Source organism: Mixophyes fleayi, chromosome 5, assembly GCF_038048845.1.
Source record: "Mixophyes fleayi isolate aMixFle1 chromosome 5, aMixFle1.hap1, whole genome shotgun sequence".
In the NCBI taxonomy this organism is placed as follows: Eukaryota; Metazoa; Chordata; class Amphibia; order Anura; family Limnodynastidae; genus Mixophyes; species Mixophyes fleayi.
Genome location: NC_134406.1, coordinates 49,038,855 through 49,060,017, shown reverse-complemented (window position 1 = coordinate 49,060,017; position 21,163 = coordinate 49,038,855). Strand labels below are relative to the sequence as shown.

General features: G+C 40.7%; 1 protein-coding gene across 1 annotated transcript in view; it reads left to right on the top strand.

Moving 5' to 3' along the window:
* The first annotated feature begins 916 nt into the window (after positions 1-916).
* Positions 917-21,163, top strand: part of NUB1 (negative regulator of ubiquitin like proteins 1) — a 49,980-nt gene continuing 29,733 nt past the window's right edge. The window contains exons 1-5 of the mRNA XM_075212158.1: positions 917-984; positions 1,296-1,413; positions 8,582-8,749; positions 9,961-10,019; positions 12,100-12,170. Of these exons, the coding sequence (XP_075068259.1) occupies positions 1,297-1,413; positions 8,582-8,749; positions 9,961-10,019; positions 12,100-12,170 (415 nt within the window). The 5' untranslated portion in view covers positions 917-984; position 1,296. The remainder of the gene's footprint in view (positions 985-1,295; positions 1,414-8,581; positions 8,750-9,960; positions 10,020-12,099; positions 12,171-21,163) is intronic.

Here is a 21,163-nt window from a genome sequence, read left to right as displayed (position 1 = left end):
CGTATCCGCGATGTTGCAGTAATGTGTTGTCAGTAAGAGAGCGTATCCTCGATGTTGCAGTAACGTGTTGTCAGTGGGAGAACGTATCCGCGATGTTACGGTAACGTGTTGTCAGTGGGAGAGCGTATCCGCGATGTTACGGTAACGTGGTGTCAGTGGGAGAACGTATCCGCGATGTTGCAGTAACGTGTTGTCAGTAGGAGAGCGTATCCTCGATGTTTAGACTTAACTGAATGGGGCATATTTAATTACAATTCCAGTCCGCGAGATCGAGCCGGAACGGGCCGTGAACTTAATCCACGTTACCGCAATAACGTGGATTTTCGTTCGCAGCCCATAGGGTTGCGTACGAAAATGTGCGTTATTGCGGTACCGTAATACCGGCAATAACGCGCACTTTCCGCGGTAACTCACATTACAGCGGACCGGAACCCTAATTGAATATGCCCCAATATGTCTCAAAAAGTGTTTAATAAATTTGCCTTTTTCTATTGTTGGGACAAGACTCACTGTGGAATTCACTACGGGATTCATATAGAACTACAGGAAAGCCAAAGCACAATTATGATCAATCACTATCCAAAACACGTAAGACATGCAATGCAAATTTGGGAATACTCATCACACTGCTGGAAAGTTCACATTGCTGACATGTAAAACTAGCTAATACACTTCAGTGTGTCTTAAGACTCTTCTCTGGGATTAAATAACGCCTGAAAAGCACCTCACACGTGAATAAGCCGGACATAGAAGACAATTTCCCCCCGTGAAATCAGTAGTAATATTGTAATGTTTACTGCTGGAACACTGCTCCACTGAGTACCCGTTACTTTCAGTATCTGCACAGGAACAAGACCATTTGCAGCAGTCTCCTCCCCTGTGTACCATGTGACTACAGCAGTCACATGATCAGCCGATGTCAGCAGGTCCTTACCAGGAAGGGGATCTACAGTATCTAGCACCCTGCAGTCAGTGAGTTATAAGGTGAGGTTAATATGTTATCTGAACTGGAAAGATCATCTGTTTCTGTGTCATATTACATGATATGGGTGCAGATAATGGACGTTATATTTCATCCTGACTTAGCTGTGCTAAACCATTGTATCTGAGATTTTTCAGTGACATTGTATCTACTGTACACAGTTTTGTAAAATATTGAACAGTGCTGGAAAGTACCTACCTGGTCACAGCCTTTTCCAAACATAAAAACAGAGGAAAATGTATTTTAATTTGCTTGCATTGTTATATGTTTACTTCTTTTTTCTGTACTTGACATAAATTGTTTTAATTTAAAGGATGGCAGAAAAGAAGTTCTTGATCTCCCAGCTGACAAATTATTTAAGAGCGGATTGTATTCAGCTATGGAAATCCCCATATACCACTGAGGAACAAGCGGCTGGCCCTGAGCTTACGGTATGTATATAAAAACCAGTTATTATCATCATTAACATGTGAAATATATTAGACAATTGTATGGATACATTTCATAATTTAATTTCTGCAGATATATAATATTTTGTACATTACATTATGGTATCATGATTAGACACGGAAGGACATTATGTGAGCTCACGCAGCATATTGGAGATTTTTACTTTCGTTACTTGATATCACCTTTACTTAGACTGTAGATAAACAACAATTCCAGGTAAGGGCAATACCAAGTTTTGGTGTTCTAACACTACAGCACTGCTACATTGCAGTGCTATGGTCTTGTGTTAGAATCCAACTAGAGTCCCATCTGTGTGTACTTTGTGTGTTTTCCCCTGTGTTGGCTCATACTGAATGATTAACTGGCTTCCAATTAAATTAGTCCTAGTGTTCTTGTGTACATGTGTTAGGTAAATTAGATTGTAAGCTCCTCTAGAACAGGGAATGATATGAATGGACATGCTGTGCTGTGTAATTTGATGTAGTTATTCTTCTTGATCTTTTTTGCTCCTTAGAGTGTGGCAGCAGGTGTTATTCATCCCAACTGTCTGCCTGTTTCCTTAGCAGTCGCTCACCCCCCACCTCTGTTTTCTGCCTTAGCAGCGAGTCAAGTAGACCCGTGGCCTCCTAGTGTGAGGAGTTGTTTGGACATGCAGTGCAGCCCTGCAGCATTGCTAGTCTTCCCATCCCAGTCACCTCAGTGCCCCTGCCAGAGAGCTGAATGATGGTCACACTACTTGCCAGATGGTGTTTCCAGCAATGCAATGCGGAGCCTGCGGAAGCTTAAACTTCTGTGTGAGTCCCCTGGAAACTTCTCAGGGAAGTGTTTTGTCCTTCTACAGTTCTCTCTAACTAGTTTAACAGGTGACAAGTGAGGCTCTTACTCTTTAGAGGATGGCAGGGTAGTATTGTGCCTCTTTCTTTCGGGGTGTGAGCTAAACTCCCAATCTTGGTGATCTACAATTATGTCTGTGCGAAGTGCCAACTTGTATTTTCTTTGGGACAATTTGGTCCATTTTCCACAGTACCAGGTGGCACATTCATGGGCTGAGATCCTCCAGGGCTAGGCCTATTTCAGTCTGTTTTGGACATTTCAAGGAAAGTTGAAGACCTGCAGATGCCCAATTCCTAAAGCTCAAGAGTCCCCTTTTTCTGCTGATTACTTCTGGAAAGTGAAAGCTAGGGAATATAGTTCAGTAGCCTCTCCCTGCGGCTGATTCTATTGAGAATCTTATCAGGAAGTTACTTTTGGCTCAGGACCAGCTCTTTAATGAGTTGTTATCAAAGGGATGGGCAGATCCACACAAACATATTTTCCCCTCATGACAATTTAAAGCCCTTTACCCTTTTTCCCAGGGAGTTGTGAGAATTATCTAGTTTTCCAGGACCATAATTCCTTTCTCGGACACAAGATTATTTAAAGATCCCTTGGGCAATAGGTTATGTGGTCTTTTAAAAAGCCTATTCCCACCTCCAATTTGCTGCTTAGGCTAACCTATGTGGCTAAAGTCACATTCACTTGTGTGGAAAACATGTGGAGAGGGCAATCCCAGAGCGCAGGTAACTGCTTCGCTCTTACATCTTGAACTCATCCTTCTACACACAGGACACGGCCATCATTTTGGTTGAGGCCAGATTCTCAGTCAATGCATTGCTTGCATGCAGCCTGAAAAAGAACCTTGGGAGCACCCCAAAGCTTTACAGGAATCCACCTGGCCTGAGCACTTGGGTGTTGCTTCTTAAGGACCAGACAGTCAGGGTTCAGTTGTACAGTGCCACAACATTGGCTGTACCATAAGGGAACATTTGCAACCTCAAGGTAATCAGAGAAGCATCCTGCAGTGGGTGGAATGTTTTGTTCCAACCACATCGGTGACCTATATTCCAGTAATGGACAACTGGTTGGCAGACTTCCTGAATCACAAACGCTTGGACCAGGGAAGTGGTCCCCAAAATCCAATGTTGTTGGGACAATGTGCATATCTGGAATCTCCAGAAATAAATCTTTTGTCTTTTCAACTACATCACAACCTTCCCCTCTACTGCGCCAGGTCCCTGGAAATTGGTGATTCCAGTTACCCCCCCCGACTTCCTTGGATCACACAGAAGGTCAGATAAGGAGAGGTGCAGGCGTATTTCATTGTCCCTGCTTTGACTAAGAAGTCCTGGTATGCTGATCTTCTCTTTCTCTTCATCAGTGCCTTCATTTAGGGACCTGATAAAAACTATGGTTCTAACAAAGCTGGCTTTGACAGCATGGCCTTTGAAGCATTGATTCTTAAGCAGAAAGGACTTGTCGACCCAGTTATCAATCCAGTATTTAGATACTGCTGCAGATATGAAAGCCCTCTTATTCCCACGTGCATTACAGGGTTTGGAAATCCTACATTGCCTGGTGTAGTAGACAGAGTTTTCTACCCAAGTTTATTTCATATTTCTCATTTACTACTTTTCTGGGAAAAGGCCTGGATCTGACTTCACTCAAGGTGCAGTTTTCTACCTTATCTATTTTTAGAGTTGTTTTCCCTGTGCCAATTGGCACTGCTTTCTGATGGTAGTATTTTACAAGCAGCTCTTTCCCATAAGTCTCTATACTTTGTTTTCAATTAAAACAAGGTGAAATATGGTTCCCTTTTTCCAGCCTAAATTTGTTTCAGGTTTTTACGTCAACTAGAAGCTAATAGTACCATCCTTGTGCCTTCACCATACCAATTTCATGGAGGTATTGCTTCACTCTGGATATTGTATATGGATCTATATGTCATGGGCAGGAGTTTTTGGATGTCCTCCTTGTTCTTTATGATGGACATAATAAGGGTTGTAGTTTATCCTAAAGTATTTTTTTAACCTTTTGTGATTTAATTGACAGTATTTGTTTGCAGGTGCAGTACAAGTTCTGCAAGTTCTCGCAGCCATGGTTGTGCCTATTGTTTTACATACCCAAGCAGTTTAGACATACCAGGGCTTGTTAGGACCTATTGTGCACTAGTAAAAGATGCTGTTATCCATTTTTAATATTTTTATTACCACAACACCCACTGACAGGGGTTTTGGGAGGAGTCCTAGGGGTAAATGTATGAACGTGCGGGTTCTTCAACACCCGCGTGTTCGGCGATTAAATTTCAAGTGGCGCTGCATTGTAAAGGGAAGTTTCCCTTTACAATGCAGCGCCGCTTGAAATTTAATCGCCGAACACGCTGAACACGCGGGTGTTGAAGAACCCGCACGTTCATACATTTATCCCCTAGTGTTTTCTTCTTGGTGGGGCACTGTTTGTTTGGGTTTTTGCGGTCCGGATTCCCCTAGGGCTGTGTGATATTATAACAGTGGGACTCCAAGCAGCGGGTTTCCCGGTTATAATGTCACCAGCACAGCTTGTCATTGCCTAGTGCTGGTAGTGTTTTTTTCATGGGGAGACATACTGTTTGTCCCTCTGATTTTACTGCTGCCAGCTTAGGCTATGAGCACTGGTGTTAACACTTTTTGGAAGGGGGAGGAGGGGGTGCTGGTTATAAAAAAATGTTATCTTTTTTCACACTAGCAGCCCTTCAGCAGCTGCAGTAGAAATGATTCCTGACCGGTGTGTATGTGGCTGTTTCTAGAGCTAGGTACACACTACAGGGTTTTTGTCCAATAATCGGCTCAACCAGCCGACATACGACCGCTCGTTCAAAAGTCAGGTCAATGTGTGTAGTGACACGATGGTCGAATGTCTGCCCAAATGGACGATTGTCGCCTCATTTGGTTGGTCAAACCGTTAAATATGTTCGTTACAATCACGTTTCCGTTGTGTAGTGTGTATAAACTTCCGACCGATCCACGACGAAATTGCAATCATTGCTCATGGCTACAAGGGATTTGTAAACACAAATTATGAATGTTTGTGTCTGCTATCAACAAACACGTATTATTTTTAACGCAGTGGGGTTTCCCCATTACTCAGTTACCCATGTCACATGCAGTTTTGGCATTTGTTACTTATTTCTTATGTAATGATGCAGCTGTTCTGAAGGTATTTATCAGATCCAGTGTCACTTTACATTAATGGGAATTTCCATGTCACATTCCTGAACGGACTACTCAGTAGGATTTAGCCTTTCTCCCTGGCAAATAAACTTATTACTGATATCCTGGGGCTGTGTTAATTCTAATGTTACATGAAGTTAATCACCTTAATAACGTAAAATGATTGGATCTATATCAGTGTGTGATGTTTGGAACATTTTCAAGATTCTTTTTAAGGTTCTTGTCCCGCCCATTTCCAGATTCCTCTGCACCTGATCAGGGGGCTGCAAGACATACTCATTGTCATTATGTCTTTTTTTGTTAAAAATATTGTTACATATCCTTCCCTCCAATATACCCTTATAAATTACCTGTATATGTTTAGATATTTCAAATTAGTACGTTTAAGTTTCAAAATTAGGTTTTTGCATTAACACGATTACATTCCTTGTACATTAATAGCACCGGCCTCCTTTTACCCATCATCATCAGCTATTTATATAGTGCCACTAATTCCGCAGCGCTGTACAGAGAACTCGTTCACTTCAGTCCATGCCCCATTGGGGCTTACAGTCTAAATTCCCTAACATACACACACAGACTTCATTATAAGGTTTCTAGACCAATTGCATATATATCAGACGTTGTTTGCTTAACGTATAAAATATCACTATTCATTCCGTTTCAAGGGCAACTACCATTCAATATTCTGAGTGCATGTATTACATTGTTTCTCAATATTCATAATGATATATATTGCTGACTTAAATCATGTCCCTAGCAGCCGTATATTCTATACGTACATATATCATGCTGTAGTGAAGAAAAAAATATTTCCACATACTAACATCTGTGGCATCTTTAATGATATAAATATTCATACTTTTCAGTGCCGTAACTAGACATTTTAGTGCCCTGGGTGAGACAGGGCACCGGCGCCCCCCATCTTAGTGGGAGTGACATTTGCCAAGTGGGTGTAGCCAACCTAATGTGGGGGTGTGGCTAGCACTTTACTGAAAAAATTCTGTTACACATATTTACAAATGCATGATAAGCCAAATGCATGATTGAGATATATATATATATATATATATATATATATATATATTGAACATATATACATACAAATAGATAAATATATTATAAAATAGAGATTAATATTAAACTTTTAAATAGGAAAAAAAAAGAGAATTAATGAAATATTGTGCAAATCAAATTAGAATTACTTTAAATAGTTGAGAAATAGAGAGAGGTTAAGTAAAATAAGGTGTTAGTGAGATCAGTCGGAGTAGAGGTGGGTGGGAAGGGTGGTGGTATATAAGTGGGTTGGAATAGGAGGTTGGGTATAGAGGAGGTAGTTGGAAGGGATGAGTGAGAATGGTAGTGGAATAGAATTGAGAATTATGCTCTTATGAGAGCAGTTTGTTGTGGAAATTACGTTTGTTCTCTAGCAGTGGTGGTCAGCGGTGATAGGCGCTGTAGCTGCGACCGAGCGGCTTCCTGCATTGGCATTTGGAACGCAAGTTTGCGTTCCATATACCGAACTTCCTGCCAGTTGAATGTTTCTCGTGGGGGAAGCAGGCAATATATGGCAGGCAGATAGATGTAAGAGTTGTTAGAGTGCTGTGTGCAGTGATTGAGCCTGGGCACAGAGGCAGGTAGCCCGCACCTGCCTAGTTACAGCTCTGCTACTTGTCACAAGACTAATCGATACCCTACAATGTGCTCCTCTTCTCCACATACTATACTTTACAATACAGTTTAACAGGCAAGATAATGTATTACAGATATTAAACCTACATTGTTCGGATGCCAGTGTAAAAGGAATGCTACTAGCATTGAGGGGCTAATAGCGAGGCATATATGCTACTGACTATTTATAGCTAATTTTCATACTATGTCAGTTATTCTAGAGGTAATGCACACAATTTCCTTCAAGCCACTTACACACAGATTCTGCTACACATTCATACAGTATGAATAGATTTTCATATATGTGTAGATACACATTATAGGGACAAGGATACTTATAGCGGGAAAGATTACTTGCAGCATTTGATGTGTTTTATTTATTTATGTTAGCATACCAATCTTACACATAATATAAAATGGTTTTAAATTAATATAGATGGTACAGCACATTATATTCTTTTCATGTTTTATCAATGTGTACTGGAGCACCCACAGGAAATCCACGCAAACACAGGGAGAACATACAAACTACACACAAGTAGGTGGTCCTAGTCTGAATGGAGCCCATGACCCAAGCACTGTGAAGCATGGATTATTTAATTTGTGATGTATGGATTATTGGGAGCAGTGTTGCTATATAGACACTATGGTGACTAATTATTTTTACATATAGGACACTGTAATGTATAGTGTAATTGGTACATATAATATATATATTATACACACTACGATATGTTCATTTTGGAAAATTTGCATTCTTTTTGATTCTTCAATAGATCTGTTGAGAAGCACTGCATGTGCTTTTATCATATGATTTTGAATTTTATGACCAATGGATTTGATAGCATTGTTTTTTGAAAGTATGCAGCATATGTATAGCAGTAATAAATGTACTTTACTAAATATTTCTCTAAATTTATTTGTATTCCCTATACCATAACTAAAATTCTTTTACTAAAACCATCTTCCAACTCCTTTACTGTTCAAATAACTTCTGGGTTTCTGTGACGTGGCAGGGTGGAGGAGTTAATGGTACCTCACAATGAAAATCAACAAGAATCTTTAATGTTGCTTAAGATAACCACATGCTGCAATATCGCCGTTGATATTATGCAAATAGCCCGATATTGCAATATGTGTGGCCCCAAAACGACCAAGATGCAAGAAAAAAAATTCTATAAAAATGAATGGAGTTGTTATTGGGACTGGTGGAAAAATTATTTAGAACATGACTGCTATTTAGTCTGTGTGTAGTTATCTTCGGAGAGCTCTACCTGGCCTCAATTACCCTGGAAGTGATACCGCTGCTTGTTGGTGAACCAAATGAGCTCAGCCAATTAGGTCCTATGGCTAGACTCTTGTTGGCAGCTCTGTTGGCCTTTGACCATTAGAAAGCTATTGGAACCTGAGTCTAATTGATTATTGTTTCACATAGTCCATATTCTTGTTTCAGGAGCTATCTCAGAAATATTCCGAAAAGTTGAAATACAGGTTGGATGATATAGCCAGCGCTTTGGAAGAAATCCGCTGCTCAGCAATACAACGTGGAAGTGGAAATGAGGCTTTTAAAACAAAAGGATTGGCCTCATTACAAGTCTTCCTGCCTCGCAAACTTAATAAAGTAAGGCGCTGTTGCATTTTGATTCTACAGGTATTGCTAGCCCAGACGTATGCAGCCAAATGTTCCTCTGTGATGTAGCTGTCAGGTCCACTTTAAAATTTACTTTTTCTCTACAGTTGGCAAAACTGAATTTCATAAAAATCTATAGAGAAATGTATGTCCATATGTTTTAAACACCTCAATGTTCCCTTCATAATCCTCTTACTCAGGATAATTATCTGTCAGTGTCTTAGTTTCCTTGCGTAAACCATTGCGTCTCCTAACCTTCTCCTGCCCTGCTTCACCAATTACCTCAAGGCCCTAGGTAGTTTTGTAGTTCTATAATTCTGTTATTAAGATCTGGGGGTAAATGTATCTGCGCTTTTTGCAAGTCGCCGATATTCGGCGACTTTGCTGGTGCAGATTTAAAACGGCAATGTCTTTACAGGCAAGCTTTGCCCTATACATTTTGATGATACATTTACCCTTTGGTGTTTTTGCATCATTACAAGGCCTTACTGTGGCAGTATCTCACAAATGGCCAAGCAGTAAAAGGTTTAAGGAGTGATCAGTCCAAAAAGCCTCATGGAATTTATAGGGTGGCAACTTATACTTGGTTTGTAAGAAGAGTTTACACCAGGCAAAACATGGAAACCTTTGGCTGATACATACATCTTGATGGCAGTGTGTATAATAACCCAACACTGAACTAAAACTATAAAGCCAAAACAATTGATTAATGTGTGGGGTAGGAAAGTAAACGCAGAAAAAATGGGAGAAATACAGGCCATCCACTGACGTGTCATCCGATTCACTTTACCTCCTACATGTTCGTTCTTTTTACTGTTCAGAACATTTGAACTCGCATATTTATCTTTCGCCATCTGTGTAAGCTCCTCCATCCACAGTGAACTTAAAAATCTTACTATCCATTCTGATGTAGAATGCGTATCTTCTGATTTACAATATTTTGGGATTAGTGCATTTGACGCATTGAAAGCATGGGCAGTTATCATTTTCTGATGGGGAAGAGGCCCTATATAGTACGATCAGTCCAGGATTCATTGGAATGTAAACTCAGATGTTTAGTATTTTCTTCCAATAAGTTGCAGTAAAGGGGCAATGCCACTAATTGTGAGCCACAAAACCCACAGCTCTTTTGTATCTCCAGCACAGTTTAGAGCTATTATGAAACTGTGGTTTAACTGGTGTGTAATTGTTGTGTTTTAAAGGGAACCAAAAACGTAATGGAGACTTCACTGAATATCACTGGGAAGGAGTTGAAGTACCAGTAAGTGCAACCATTTTTATAACTAGTAACTGAATCAGTAATTTATAAATTGTTGCAGTAGGGCTTCGCAGTATACCCAATATGCAGATCACCATGTCCTAATAAACAGTTAGATGACCAACTCCTAATTAAAGCAACTGTGAAGGATATTCAGGAACCGGACTGGTTCTACTTCTGCTAATTTACATATGAATCGGCGCAATGTAGAGTGGAAATTCCAGATTTAATATTGCTCTTCATATGTGTCTGCTCTACAAATATTAAAATGTGTGTTGATGTGGCACAGATCAACAATTGGTGGAAAGAAATCAACTCTTTGCAAATCAAAAGTTTAAGCTTTCTCTTTGCTGAGTATCCTGAATCTGCAAAAGTGTTTCCCCACAGAATTTACGGTGTCCAAAGTTTAAATATGTTCATCAACCAATAGAAAGGCTGATCGTTGTATACAAATTTAAAATGATTACGTACATAAAAAGCTTAAATATACATACAGTTTATAATGCAATAGAATGGCGGAAGTTTGCACTGTAATCCAACTTATCCAGAGTAGAAAACCAAGCGGCTACACACCTTAAAGGGATAGTCAAAGTAAGCACTGAACTTCGTACACTATAAACTTTATGGCTAGGCACATTGTGTAAAATACAAGCTTTAAAATTGTATTTAGAATAATTATATCTATTTTCAAATACTTAGAATTTAAGGAAATTCCCAAATAATTATATATCATGAACTGTAACTAACAACTTGATTCAATGGATTGTTGCATGCATTAGCACTTATTGTAAGATGCGTCTAGATGCTAAAATATAATAAAATTCCACCTGGCAGTTATTGATTCCAATATTTGAAGGCATAACAAGGGCAAAATTTGTAGATGGAAGAATACCAGGATTAGATATAGTATAATAAATACATATATAAATGATGTAACATAAGGGTTTAATGAAGAACTACAAAAAGATTGGATAACAATCCACACTCCAAATGTGTGTGTTTGTGTGTGTTTTATTATAATTTAGACTGTAAGCTCCAATGGGGCAGGGACTGATGCGAGTGAGTTCTCTGTACAGCGCTGCGGAATTGGTGGCGCTATATAAATAGCTGATGATGATTTAGATAACAAAAGCAGCAATAGGGTTTAAAATATTTTTTAAATCACATTTATATTATTTCATATTTTTAAATATATATAAAAATGACTAGCATTCTAAGAAAAGTGGTATTCACAGCCGTTTATCCTAGTGTATTAAATACAAATATGTTTTTATTTAATAAAGTCTACCATTGTAACAAGCAAATGCTGCAGCCAGGCCCGGCGCTCCCATTAGGCAAGGTTAGGCAATTGCCTAGGGCGCCGGGACCTGCAGGGCGCCTCGAAATGAAAAAAAAAACGGAAATCCACGGGGAGGAGAGGAGGGAAGGGGCTATTGAATCTTACCTGCATGAAGCTGCTCCTCTCTGCTCTGTCTTCTCCCCTCCGCTCACTGACAGTGACAGGCCGTGATGATGATGTCATCATAACGGCCCGACAGTGTCTGTGAGTGGAGGGGAGAAGACAGAGCAGAGAGGAGCAGCTTCATGCAGGTAAGTTAAAGAAAGACGTGGGGAGGGAAGCGCAGTGGCGATTTTTAAAGGGGGGGGCAGCGGCGATTTTTAAAGGGGGGGGCAGCGGCGATTTTTAAAGGGGGGGGCAGCTGCGATTTTTAAAGGGGGGGGGGGGGCGATTTTCACACGGGGGGGGGGGGGGGGGCGGCGATTTTCAGACTGTGCCTAGGGCGCCAAGGACCCTAGCACCGGCGCTAGCTGCAGCTCATTCCTCTGTTAACATGCTGAACATGGATGATGGTTACAAGTGACATAAAATGTCAGCTGCCACTGTTGTCTATCACAGCCCACTCAAATGCCTGTTCTGAAGAAAAGCATGACTGAACATCACAAGTGTCTAATCACAAGCAGATGTATTTTGTAAGCTGGAATATTAATGCTTTACCACTTTTCTGCAGGACGTTAACAATGTTATCTTAGTCATTACTTCCTTGTTATTGACACAAATGTATTTGTTTTTAATTTGCCACAGAATAGCACAAACATATGGACTACAAGAAAGTTTCATAAAGATAATTGTTAACAAGAAACACCTTGAAACTGGTAAGTTTATCTAAACATACTCCAATCTTTTTGTTTTTGCTTAGAGTTGAATTTAAAAATACATTACTGCATACGAGCAGATGTGTCTGCACATTTTATTTCCCCCGTCTGTATTGTGAGTTTACGCATCTCAAGATATGTGCAGCTTTAAGTGTAGCATAAAAATGCGTCCGTCATCATGGACTCCAAAAACTTGCACTCGATTTATGGAAGAGCAAAATTGACATCTTGTAGCTGATTTACTTCAACATCCGTATAACTCAAAATAAGAAGCATCTCTAAAGGATGTACTTAATTGCGTTGCACCCCTGTACTCAACTTGTATCCTGCTGCCCCTGATCAGCTTCTCGAAGCACAAGGGGCTCCAAGTGCAAAATACGCGCAACGCTAAATAGTCAACATTTTTGAGTCGTGCATCAAGTTTACGCCAAAATGTGCAATGTTTACATAGTGCAAGTGCACTTCTGTACAACTCTAAATGAGGACCTTAATCCCTATAAACCTTGGTGTTCTCCTATATTCCATAGGGTTTAAAGGCCACTAAACCTAAAATATAACTTTAAGTGTGAAAAAAGCATTCTGTAGAATACTAGTACAGAATGTGAAATATTTGGCATTATATTTACATTTGCCTGGCAGTTCAGTGCAATCTTTTATTCTCTATTCTCAATCATTGTAGACTTGCAGAGACATTTGCTTTATATAAAATTGCAACAAATATTTCAGGATCTTGCCAAAAGTTAAACGTTTTCATTGAAATATATTTTTTCTATACAAACTAGACTTCCTGTCAGCCAAGTGATGATACAACTACTGATCCTAATCAACAGCTAATTGGAAACCTTCATACATCACTCCGTACATTTGTGTGTTGCCAATTCTGACCTAGTTCCGGCAGTCTGGCACTTGGGTTGAGCTGTAGATCATCCTGGTTATGTGCACCTTAAAACCAATAAAAGGCATAACCTTTATTTTAGTCTTGGCCTAAAATGCATTATATCAGAGGAAGATGGCATGCAGTGAGATAGATAACAAGGTTACATACAAAATCACAACTCTTAATGGGGTTGGACCACACCTGTTTGAAAAAGCTGGGACACAAACCAAGCTGTAGTCAATTCTGGCTGTTCTCCTCAGACTAAGCCTTTACGTGTAAGCAGTAGTAATGTTGGCTCTTGGAGAATGTATAAAGTTGAGGAATGTAATGATAAGTTGGAGTACCATAACAAGGCAATAAGCTAAATGAAATGTATGTTCCTTGTTCCCTAGCGTGACACTTGCAAAATCCGTTCTTAGCTTAGTGGCTCAAGCAGGCAAACATGAGCCCGCTATGCAAGTCTATAGTCCTCTTTTATATGTGGCAGATCAGAGAATGCTCCTGAATTTACCCACAAGGGCTTTTTTTTTTTTTTCTTGTGGTATCACAGATAAGAGTTTGGGGACCCACCAAAAGAGTGAGTAGGTTGAGCCTGCAGCCTGGAAGCTGTAAGTACTATCTTATCCCTACTCTGCATCCTCTTCCCTGCTGCTGCATTGTGCACCAGCTTTCACCAGTGCCACGTACCCAACCAGACCCCTCACTTCTGCTCTCTGCTACTCACTGCTATTTTCACTACCTACTCCCCTTCAGCACACATTGTTGCCACTATCCACCGTAGTTTAGGATGTGGCCTCAGTGGCACCCTCAGTTAGGAGGGGAATCATCCACACTGTCCCACACAGAGGCTTCAGTGGGAGAAATCTGTGGATGATTTCCTTATCTTCCATAGGACCAACAAGGCCTAAATCATGCACATACATTGCACTGTTGATGGCTTTTTACCATATGTGTTCCCAGCCTAGAGAGCATGGCATATGTAACTCTCCTGTCCTGGGACAAGGGAGAGGCTAAGTTCAAAGAAAGATGACCCTGTAGTGCCTATCACCGATTAATTCTTCCCACTCTTTCCTCACATCTGCTCTCTACAGATGGCTGGACAAACTGTCAAATATGCATATCAAATGGCCTAGCCGCAATCCCTCTCCGCTTCAATGGTTGGCTTCTCTAAATTTCCTGAGTCCTCTATGGTATAGATGTCTATATCTATATAGGTTAGATCTCCACAGCCCTTCAAATTAGCCCTACTCTACTGTTACCACTGCTCCCAACCCGACACTCGCACAATAATGCAAGAGATCTGAGCCACTGCAACTCAGATCCCTCTCTTCCTCACATATCCCTCTTGATGTGGCGGGGGAGGATGTCAATACCGTCCTCTTGGGCTGTGAGCATGATTTGGCTGAGGATGTCTCGAACCAACACCATACCAAACAGAAATAAATTTCCTTATTAAGGTGGTCCAGGATAGTTTTATGTTGAAAGACCCAATCCAGTCATTGGACCAGGACATAGTCATCCTACTACCTCCTAAAAGGGCTACACTGGTTATCCCGCAATCACTAAGACTTTGATGGTTTCCCTTCACACAAGTGAAAACACTTTAACCAACCGTTTGACTTCTAAATTCCTTGATAACCTTTAGATCCCTACTAGCAGTAGCTTTGAACTACGTGGCCGGACCCTTCAATAATTGAGTTTTCTGTATTACAGCCATCCAAAAGATACTGAGATTCCTATCCCTGATTGCAACATTTAACTATCCAGTAAATTGGTCTTGTGTAACATTTCAGTCATTTATTATGTCAGTGGCACGATGTGCCCTGACATAGGCATTTGCCATTGCTTTTGCCTGCACAGCTTTGATTGCTTGGATGTGCAGTTCAAAGAAGGGATTCTGTCAGACGTACCCCAAGTGGGTCTTTGTACTTAGTGATCTTTACTTTCAGTTTGTTGCCCTCCTGAAGGTATTCACAAAAGTTGTTGCGGCAGTCTTAATGATCTTTTGGGCCTGGAGGATTGCTGTTATGCCCTACTCTACCCCATCTTGGACAGTGGTGTTCGATACATGTGTGAAGCGGGGCTCCTTACCTTCAGACAAATTACTCTCCCCTGGGAACATTTCAGTCCTTGACAGGCGCAGAGTGGCCCAAGCCAGGCTCTGCTTTAAACTTCTAAGGACTATGGTGCCATATGCTCAGTTCCATGAGAGAAGTCATTAACTAACAAACCATTCTCTTCCAATTGGACAAGGTTTTTTGTTTTTTTTTATCAATCCATAGTCCTCACACAGGTGACCTTTTAGTCATTGTGTTGGTGGCTATCCTTTCTATTGCAGGGGCAGTTGTGTCTAACCAAGCTGGCACATTCCTTACAAAGGGCTGGGCAGGAGTTTTCAACTCCCTCACTGTTGCAGAATAGTGGTCTGCAGCCAAATCACAACTATCAAACAACATCCTTGAGTCACGAGCGATCTTCAACTTACTCATGCACTGATTTAGCTTTCCCTTAAGAGATCAGTAAGACAGTGCCACAGCACTAGCTTACATAATTCACTGAGGGGGGGGGGGGGGGGACACAGAAGTGGCAAATATTCTCATGCTGCAGAAACCCACTTTCCCATTCTCTCTACGGTACTCATTTCAAATGCCTGAGTCGAGATGCTATTGATCCAGGTGAGTGGCTCTCCTACCAAAGGTGTGCACACATCTGTGACTGTTGGGCACATAATGGCATCTCGCCACAACCACAAGATCGAGAACTTCGGTACCAAGGATATATATTTTTTTTTTTTTATGGGTTTTTTTTTTTTTGTTTTTTTTTTTTTAAAGATATTTTATTGAGTTTTGCAATACAGACAGTGAGGGAAAAAGGCAATACAGGTAAAACAGAACTGCAAAGAAGTTTCCACGTAATATAAGCAGCGTATTGTTATTAATATGAAAATGCAAAAGAAAATTTAGGGAGGGTTGGTGGAAGAGAGCAGAGAAAGGAAAGAATAGGGGTGAGAGGGACAGGGGCCAAGGATTTTTTTTATTGACGTCCAATTAATGTTTTCTATAGTTAGACTAGTTTATAAATGCCTTCTCCTATATCTTTGTGAAATGACTTAGTAGGAATACTTGAATAGTTCTTGCTATCTTTTCTTCAACCACCAGATGGATCCACAAACACAGATAACCAAACTCAGACTTTACTTTCACCTTTTAGCTGGAAGCTAATATTAAAAGCTTATATGGTTAAATTATTTTATGATGACTAGCAGTTTGAGCATGTTAAGGTGATTATTTTTTCCTTAAAAGATCCTTTTTTATGGAATTATATTTAATAATTAAAAATGTCACATGTTGTGGAATTAATTATCCCAGGACTTTGGGGGTCCGATAACTGGTGAGGTGTTGAGCTAGTTAGGATTGATTGAAAATAATGTGATCATTGGTCAGGACTATTTTGTTAATCTAGTTTCTCAGAAATGCTTTTGGAACATGTATAGGTAGCAGCTGCTTGCTCATCCAAGTCAGCTACAGGACACTGAACATATTTAATTATGGTATAGTCATTCACTCTAAATGGGTTGTCCGCTTGAAGTGACAGTAGTTCTAATTAACCACAGTTAGCTTAGTTCAATCTGCTGCACCTACCCTATTATTTACATGTATAGTGGCCTGGTCCTGCATTTAAGACAAGATGCGGATGGACCTTTTTTCAGATGTTTGGTTGCTTGTAGGAGCAAAGGGGAGAAAATAGGAGTGGGTGAAATGGTGTTATCATTGTTCACATGCTTTTATACTTTATTGCATCTAATATACCTCAAAATCAATCCTTATAGATATAAGAGCTCTGCAATAGCTCTTTCTAAGCTACTTCTTAAGTGTGTTTTTGCACCCTGCACACAAACTGGTAGCTGGAGAAATTTAAAGGGGAAGGCGATTGAAAATCTCACACCATATGCATACGATTAGATGGGTGCAGCAGTATTCTAATCAAATGAAATGTTTGTGAAAAATGTAGCACTTAACCATTTAAATACCAATACAATGACTGGAAAAGGTTGCAAGTTCTCACATGGAGAACATCGCCTGTAAGTGCTAGGACTGAAAGTTTTTGGATCAATTAATGTTGCTCATAATGCTTTGGTGTCAAACAGAGACAGGATTTAAAGATGAATTCCAGTAATACAAGTTAAAATAGTTCTACTTACCTTTGTCCAGAGTTAACCTGATCTGACGGGTGCTCCCAAAGGCTACAATAGTCTTGCACTTTGATCCTCTCTCCTACTACCACTTAACAGCGGAGAGAAGATCACTACTCTGCATAAGTTGGCAGCTTTGTAGGGACCTGTCTGATATGTGTAATGCCTGACTGTAGGTAAGTAGGACTTTGGATGGAGTTCACAATGCTAAAAAAAAAAAACTAGAGTTTCAGCGGGGCCGACAAAAAAAAAAAAAAAGTAGATATATTTTGTAGATTCAGTTTCTGAATTCAAAGTTACCATGTAACCTGGCAAATTATATGTTCCTACAAATCCACTTGCTTTGAAGTTATAGATCAGTTATATGTATATGAAGCAAAGTTCTATCACAAAGGACTAACAATGTTTGTCTGGGGTGGCTGTTGCGGTGTATTTTGAAAAATGCTTACTGTCCCTTAAAGAGAAAATGTAATAAAAGATAAGCGCTTTAACGTTAACATGAGATACTCCAATGTATGATTTTATGTTTGTTTGCATTAATATCATAAATAAAATTAGAATGATAATAATGATAGTAATAATAATAAAGTGGACTAGGAAGCGATTGTTAAGACCAATCACTTTTCATCTATGTAGTGCCGCTTTTCATCCCTGCCTCTTACCGCAAGGTATCATTAGATATTTCTGCATTCAGTTGCTTAACAGCATTTTGTACAATATAAAGTATTACATACTTTTAATTTGTTTTAAGATTAGAACCATCTCCTAAGCCCCTTTCTGTTTGTTTCAAATAACCTGGTTGCTGTGCATTGTTCTCTATGTCATAACTTGTCAACCACTCCAATGGGTTCCAGCTGAGCTCCATCTGATTCTAAATCTCATACACACATTATTTATTAGACCTGTCAAGCCTAGGACAAGAAGATTCTCGTTGCAAATTCTGAAACTGATATCTGAGCCACTAAACCTTCTTCTTGGTGAGAATTAATGTCTTGCAGATGTGTATTGGCCTCCTCTTTGTGGCCACCCTGTGGGATGTCTTGTTACATTTCTTTTTTAATGACAGTGCAGATGTTTGTTTTGTGTTATTAAAATGGGAAGATTGTGGGCAAGATGATGGCAAGATGCCTAGGGCACAATTTTTCAAAATCTTGATAAGATTAAACTGTAGAAGTTTATGTTGGTTGGAAAGTCAGCTGGATGCTAAATGCTGTTAATGCTGATAGGGTTAGGGCCATACTAACTAAAAAGCTGTAACCCAAACACATAACAAAGATGTGTTTGCTGTTTTGTATGTTTGATACTAAATACACATATTATGAATATTTACATTAAATATTACACATAATATGATAATGATCTAATCATTGTGTTTTGCCACTTAGAAATAATGATCTCCACAGTGTGGTTCTAGTCACTCTGGGCACCTCTCCTCCTCCTGGTCAGATGATCACCTTACACAGGAGGTCATTGGATGACTCCATTTAATTTTCATTGCAATGGATCAATTTCAGTTCAACATGATTGGACTTTGATCTATCAGGATGGGGACAATTACAGATCAAAAATTGACTATGTTGGTGGACCAAACCTGCATGTATGTGGTCAGCTTTAGGGCTCATACTAATGGATGGTTGCAGAGCCTCCCACAGCATTTATCCTGCCATATGTTCCCCTTATCAAGGAATGTATACAGATCTCTAACATTACTTTTTAATGGGCACCTGATGCTACGCAAAGTGGAGACTGACATTTTGTGGTTGAACAAGTATTCACGGGCATTAACTGAGATCCGGTGCCTATTATTTATTAGTCATGAAGTGTGGTAGGGATATGACTGATTTGATAGCTGTATTCTCAAGAACAGCGGTTCAGGTCACAAAATGGAAGCCTCCATTATAGTCATCGTAGATGCCAGATTAAGTTAAAAAAAAATACAAATAAAAATAATTGATTTTTTTTTTCCTAATAACCTTTCATGTAACTGGTATGTGCTCTACATCTTTCCTTCAAGAATTTGTCTTTTAATCTAGCTTGTAGGCCTGTGGATATATTGACATAGATACAGTGTCGGACTGGGGCATGAAGGGCCCACCGGGGGACTGCAACGCTAAGGGCCCACCAGAGGGAGTGTGGCCAGCCATCATAGAGGCGAGACCAGAGACTAGAGGGGGAGTGGTCAGCCCACGAAGGACAGCTAGCACCATAGTGTTGTATATAAAGAATGTAGTGTGTATATAAAGAGTACACAGTCTTGACCTGCCCCTTAGATTGGGCAGAACAGTCACCAAAAATCGGGATTGTCACACTAGACCAGGCTTGGCTAACCTGTGGCACTCCAGGTGTTGTGAAACTACAAGCCGTAGCATGCTTTGCTAATCTATAGCAGCTTATTGCTGAAAGGGTATGCTGGGACTTGTAGTTTCACAACACCTGGAGTGCCACAGGTTAGCCAAGCCTGCACTAGACAGACTGTCCTACCTGTTCTTGTCACTTCTACCACCTGTGGCTGCTGGTTTCTTTATTTGCGGCTTGTCTGGATCCTGGAATGTTGGCGGCCCTATTTGGAAAAAATAATGGGTACATTTAGAAAATTTCAACCAGCCCCGGCGTTAAATCAATAGGACCCACAATTAATACTTAGCAACCACCTACCACACAAACATTACATTGCCACAAGCCCACTGTGCCATCACAAACACTACTGTTCCCCTTAATCACCATGCAGTGCCTCCTTATGATCACACTGCTACCACCATGCTGCTTTTGCTCCCCCCAACTCCTGGCCCCCTTTCATCACCCTGTGTCATGCTGACCTGGCCCCCCTTCACACTCTGCCATGTTGCTTTTGCCCCTCTTCACCCTGTGCATGCTGGTTTGGCCCTCCCTTCACACACTGCCATGCTGATTTTGCCCCTCTTCACACTCTGCCATGGTAGTTCACATGCCCTTATGCCTCATCTCTCATGGCCTTATTGCACCTCTCTCTCATGCCCTTATTGACCCTCATCTTACATGCCCTTATTGACCCTCATCTTACATGCCCTTATTGACCCTCATCTTACATGCCCTTATTGACCCTCATCTTACATGCCCTTATTGACCCTCATCTTACATGGCCTTATTGACCCTCATCTTACATGCCCTTATTGACCCTCATCTTACATGCCCTTATTGACCCTCATCTTACATGCCCTTATTGACCCTCATCTTACATGCCCTTATTGACCCTCATCTTACATGCCCTTATTGACCCTCATCTTACATGGCCTTATTGCACCTCTCTCTCATGCACTTATTGCACCTCTCTCTCATGCCCTTATTGCACCTCTCTCTCATGCCCTTATTGCCCCTTATCTTACATGCCCTTACTGCCCCTCATCTCTCATCTCTCATGTCCATCTCCCCCAAAATGACTGGCTGCTCGCTGCTGCAATGCTGCGCACTTTACTAACCTTATCATCAATGGCTCCTGCATTCTTAGTGTAGTTCCTCGGGGCGGCAGGACCTCTCCAACGTGGGCGGGTCTTCTTCCAAGATGAGTCATGTGACTCATCTACCAATGACTGTCTGCATGGCGCATGTGCAGAGAGCCACAGTCGTGTCTGGGCTCTCTGCACTTAAAAGGCAGTGCTGTCAGTGTCACCTGACCTGCCTGTCAACCGAAGAACGGACCCGGGCGGGGGCGTGGCTAACCAGCGTCGGGGCCTACCGGAGGATCACCCGGTTTCCCGGCAGGCCAGTCCGGCGCTGCATAGATAACCTTTACAATTCATTCACATATAAATAATTTGCACTGAAACATGAGGCAGCAGTGAGTTGTATAAGTAAATGGTAAAAGCAGCGTTTAGTTAGCTATTGCAAATGGGATATATTAACGTCCACTAATAAATATAAAAGATTGCTGGCATTTTTGGCATGTTC